The sequence below is a fragment of the Hakea prostrata genome, unplaced genomic scaffold, assembly GCF_041222555.1.
Source record: "Hakea prostrata isolate BN-2017 unplaced genomic scaffold, UWA_Hpros_2 contig_66, whole genome shotgun sequence".
Classification (NCBI taxonomy): Eukaryota; Viridiplantae; Streptophyta; class Magnoliopsida; order Proteales; family Proteaceae; genus Hakea; species Hakea prostrata.
Genome location: NW_028291185.1, coordinates 203,151 through 208,564, shown reverse-complemented (window position 1 = coordinate 208,564; position 5,414 = coordinate 203,151). Strand labels below are relative to the sequence as shown.

The 5,414-nt window shown below is 45.9% G+C and overlaps 1 protein-coding gene across 1 annotated transcript; it reads right to left on the bottom strand.

Moving 5' to 3' along the window:
• Nucleotides 1-211: 211 nt before the first annotated feature.
• On the bottom strand, nucleotides 212-3,292 carry LOC148999018 (uncharacterized). The gene is made up of 2 exons (XM_089141532.1): nucleotides 1,100-3,292; nucleotides 212-217 (listed from the first exon to the last, which is right to left on the bottom strand). Exons 1-2 carry the CDS (start codon nucleotides 3,290-3,292, stop codon nucleotides 212-214), a joined length of 2,199 nt encoding a protein of 732 aa, XP_088997658.1.
• Nucleotides 3,293-5,414: the final 2,122 nt, after the last annotated feature.

The following is a 5,414-nucleotide window of genomic DNA, read 5'->3' as shown; positions in this document are numbered from 1 at the left end:
TAGTGAGTTGCCGGAGGAGCCTGAACGTGGCGAGGAGGAGATCCAAGGTTCGCCTGCCAACACTGTAGGCTTGTTGGAATCCCTCGAGGGCGTGACCGAACCAGCTGTTGTGGAGGACCTTCCAGGGAGTCCTTCAGTTAAAATTGATTAAGTCTTAATGCTGAATATTGTAATCCTTTTATGACTGAATCAAATTTTTCTTCGTTTTTGCTTAAACCTGAGTATACGGTATTTTTAAGAAAAAATGCAATTCCCATTAAGAAAGAAGTAATTACTCAATCGGGAATCACCCAAGTGAATGGTATCTTTTGAGAAAAGATGCAATCTTCCTTAAATAAGGAATAATTAATCAGACGGGAATCAACCCGAGTGAATGGTATCTTTTGAGAAAAGATGCAATCTTCCTTAAATAAGGAATAATTAATCAGACGGAAATCAACCCGAGTGAATGGTATCTTTAAGAAAGGATGCAAGTTCCTTTAAAAAGGAGTAATTAATCAGACGGGAATCAACCCGAGTGAATGGTATCTTTAAGAAAAGATGCAAGTTCCTTTAAAAAGGAGTAATTAATCAGACGGGAATCAACCCGAGTGAATGGTATCTTTAAGAAAAGATGCAAGTTCCTTTAAAAAGGAGTAATTAATCAGACGGGAATCAACCCGAGAGTGAATGGTATCTTTAAGAAAAGATGCAAGTTCCTTTAAAAAGGAGTAATTAATCAGACGGGAATCAACCCGAGTGAATGGTATCTTTAAGAAAAGATGCAAGTTCCTTTAAAAAGGAGTAATTAATCAGACGGGAATCAACCCGAGTGAATGGTATCTTTAAGAAAAGATTCGATCTGGTAAAATGTGAAGTCACAAACGGAATTGACCCGATGTCTTTATTGGTAAAACTTCTTCAAATTTGTGGAATGCCATGAGCGATCAATCGGGCCTCCGTCTTCGATTCTCTTCAGTCGGTATGATCCTGGCCTTGTTTCTTTTTCCACCAGGTAAGGTCCTTCCCATGTTGGAGCTAACTTTCCTTGATTTCTTGGGTCTGAAGCCCCTGTTCGTCTTAAAACCAGATCTCCCGATCTATATCTTCGGTTGTTAACCCGAGAGTTGTAGTGCTGTGCCGCTCTCCTTTGATACAATAGATTTTTCTGTTGTGCTTTTGTCCGGGATTCTTGCAAGAGATCTAAATTCTCCCTGAGCCCTTGATCATTTTGTTGTTCATTAAACGTATCATAACGCAATGATCCAGCCAATACTTCCACGGGAGCTAGGGCCTCAGTCCCATAAGCCAAACAAAATGGAGTTTCGCCAGTTGGGGTTCGTACCGTTGTTCTGTATGACCATAGTACGCTCGGGAGTTCCTCGACCCACATTGCCCGATTATCTTCCAACCTTTTTTTGATCCCATCAAGAAGTGTCCTGTTGGTGACCTCAACCTGCCCATTGCTCTGTGGGTAGGCAACCGAAGCGAATCGATGTTCTATATGGTACCTCATACAAAAGGCTTTGAACCCGGCACCTTCAAATTGTTTGCCGTTGTCCGTTACTAGTATCCGGGGTATCCCGAACCTGTATATTATCTTCTCTTGAAAAAACTTTTCCATCTGTTTCTCCGTGATGGAAGATAACGGCTCAGCTTCGACCCACTTTGTGAAGTAGTCTATTGCAACCACCATGTACTCCCGATTCTTGGGAGCTTTCGGTAGTTTCCCGACGAGGTCCATTCCCCACATCGCAAATGGGGTCGGGTTGGAGATGGATACCATGGGGACCGCTGGTAACTTTGGGACATTAGCGTGTTTCTGGCATCGTTCGCACTTACGAACATATTCAATCGCGTCTTTTTGTATTGTAGGCCAGAATATTCCCGATCTTAATACTTTTTGTGCTAATGCCTTCCCACCCATATGTGCTCCACATATGCCTTCGTGGATTTCAGCAAGGGCGTAACTCGCTCGGGATGGCCCTACACATCTTAGGAGGGGATTCGTGAAGGATCTTCTATATAGGTGCTCCCCGACCATTGTGAACCGAGCAGCTTGGTTCCGAACTTTCTTTGCTTCTTTCGGATCAGTCGGGAGAATGTCATCCCGAATATACGAAATTAGAGGTGTGGTCCAGTCTGATTCTTTGCTGATCTCAAAGGTTTCCAGTTCTTGGATACTCGGGCTATTTAATTCTTCAATGTAAACCGCTGAGTCCAAGTTTTTGTAACTTGCCATTGACAGTCGGGAGAGTTCATCTGCATTCTCATTTTCCTTTCTTGGTATCTGTCGGTATGTTACCTGCTCAAAGAAGGTTTGAAACTGTCCAACCTTGACCAAGTATTTAGCCATTCTTTCATCCTTAGCTTCATACTCCCCCCTGATTTGGTTGACAATCAATTGAGAATCACTTCTCACTTCCAGCTCCCGAACCCTGAGAGCTCGGGCCACTCGTAAGCCTGCTATGACAGCCTCATACTCTGCCTCATTGTTTGAGGCTGGGAATTTGAATCTTATTGCGTAGCTGATGGTGAAGTTCTCGGGACTACAGAGAGTCAATCCTGCTCCCGATCCTGAAATATTACTCGAACCATCAACATGTAGAATCCACAACTCGGATTTTCCTTCTGTTGGCATTTGGTCATTTCTCTGTGGTATAGTGCTTTCGACTATAAAGTCGGCCAACACCTGGGCTTTTATAGCCGTCCTCGGCCTGAACTCAATCTGGTACTCGCTAAGTTCTACGGACCACCCGACCATCCTCCCTGCTACATCTGGCCTTTGAAGTATTTTCTTTAACGGGAAGTTAGTCGGGACTATGATCGGGTGCGACTGGAAGTAGGGTCTTAGTTTTCGTGACGCCACGAGAAGTGCCAACGCTTGCTTATCAATGTCCGGGTACCATTTTTCAGCATCTATAAGCACATGGCTCACATAGTAGATTGGGTTCTGAACGGTATCACCCCGAACCAAAACTGCACTGACCGCTGTTGGCGAGATTGCCAGATAAACCGTAAGAGCTTCCCCAGACAGGGGTCGGGCCAAAACTGGTGTTGTCCCGAGGTACGTTACAAGATGATCGAAGGCCTGTTGACACTCCGGTGTCCAAGCAATTGTTCCCGAGCTTGACGTGGTCTTCAAGGCTTTGAAGAATGTATTACACTTTTCCCCAGCTCGGGATATGAACCGATTTAAAGCGGCCACCCTCCCGGTTAAACACTGGATTTCTTTTATAGTAACTGGTGGTGTCATGTTGACCAATGCTTGAATCTTTTCTGGATTAGCCTCTATCCCTCTTTGGGAAACCATGAACCCAAGAAACTTTCCCGAGGAAACCCCGAAGGCGCATTTTTCAGGGTTCAGGCGCATTCGGTATGTCCTAAGAACATCGAATGTCTCCTCCAAGTCAGCCAAATGTCCTGCCCGAACCAAACTTTTTACAAGCATGTCGTCCACGTATACCTCCATGTTCCGCCCGATCTGTTTTTGAAAGATCCTATTGACAGCTCTCTGATAAGTTGCCCCTGCATTTTTTAACCCAAATGGCATTACTCGGTAGTAATAACTCTCCCGGTCAGTCATGAAGGAAGTGTGTTTCTCGTCTTCCCGACTCATTAAGATCTGGTTATCTCCCGAGTATGCGTCCATGAAGCTAAGGACCTCATGACCTGCAGTAGCATCGATTAGAAGATCAATCCTCGGGAGAGGATAGCAATCCTTGGGGCAGGCCTTGTTCAAGTCAGTATAATCGGTACACATTCTCCATTTCCCATTTGCTTTTTTCACCATAACTACATTGGCAAGCCAGGTTGGGCATTCGATTGGTTCTATGAAACCCGACCTCTCCAATTTTTCTACTTCTACCCTGATTGCCTCATGCTTTTCAATTGCAAAATTTCTTCGTCTTTGGATGACCGGGGTAGCATCTTTCTGTATCCAGAGTTTGTGCTCTGCTACCCGTCTGTCTATCCCGGGCATATCATTTGCTGACCATGCGAAGATATCTGCATTATCACACAAGAACCGGGTAAGTCCCTTCTTGAAATCGTCTGGCTGCTCTGAACCAATGAACGTTCCTCGATCGGGAAAGGATTGACTAAGTTGGATCCTTTCCAGTTTTTCGACGGGTTCCGCCCGCTGCATGCTTTCTTCATCGCGGTCATCCCGAACCTCGACGTTCATGGCCGTTCCCGAACTTTCTGGCTTACGCTTTTCCTTCAGATAGTTTGTATAACATTGTCGGGAAGCCGATTGATCTGAGCAACATTCCCCGACTCCGGATTCAGTCGGGAACTTTAACTTCATATGCCTGGGAGACACTACTGCTTCAAGTGCGTTCAACGTTGGTCGTCCCAGAATGACGTTGTACGCCGACAGTTCCCGGACCACCATGAAGTTTACCCGAACCGAAGTATCTCGGGGTGACACTCCCACTTTAAGATCCAGATGGATAGTTCCTTCTGCCACTGTGGATGATCCCGCGAAACCATATAGTGGCGTTGATGATGGTGTTAACAAATCATCAGCCAATTTTAATCTTCTGAAGGCATCATACGAGATGAGGTCGACAGAGGATCCCGTGTCCACCAGAACTCGGTGAACCTCCCGGTTGGCTATCTTGACTTTGATGATGATTGCGTCATCATGCGGTGACATGACACCGTCAAGGTCAGCGTCTGTAAAGGTTATAGGCTCGGGGCATACCGGATTTTGCCTTTTCTTAGGCAAATGTACAGCCCCCACGAACCGAGCCTTTTGTTTCGCCTTTCTGATCGACTCCACAGTTGGTCCCCCCATTATGACGTACACGGGTGTTTCCTCCCGATCTTCCTTCTCTTTCCCTTTGTCCGCTTTTTTGCCAAGCTCTTTTGGGCTTGGGGATCGGCCTCTCTTCTTTGGCGCCGGTGAATATGCTTGACTCTTCCCCGACTGCCTCACGTATTGACCCAACTTTCCTTGTTGAATCAACTTTTCTATTTCGAACTTCAGATTCCGACAAGCATCCGTATGGTGCCCGTAATCTTGATGGAATCGGCAATATTTGGTCATATCCCGATCCTCTGGAGGTGCACGTATCTTCCCGGGCCATTTCAACTCCTTTTTATCCCGGATATTCATCAGAATCTCTGATGGCTTCGAGTTTAAAGGAGTATAGTTTACCTGTTCACGCTTCCAGTTACTTTTTGGCCTTTGATGCTTGTCACTTGGGGATGGTTTTTCCTCACGATCTGATCTTTTGTCCCGATCCGATCTCCTGTCCCGATCTGCTTTAACCCGGGCATCTATCACCTCATAGACACTGGCTTGCTTTTGGCACCTGCGTAACAGCATGCCGTACGTTTTTGGCTTGTCCGTAAGCAAGACCTCCAGAAGCCTTTGGTGAGTAATGCCACTCCAAAGCGCGCTGTATGCCACTTGGTCATCTAGCTCC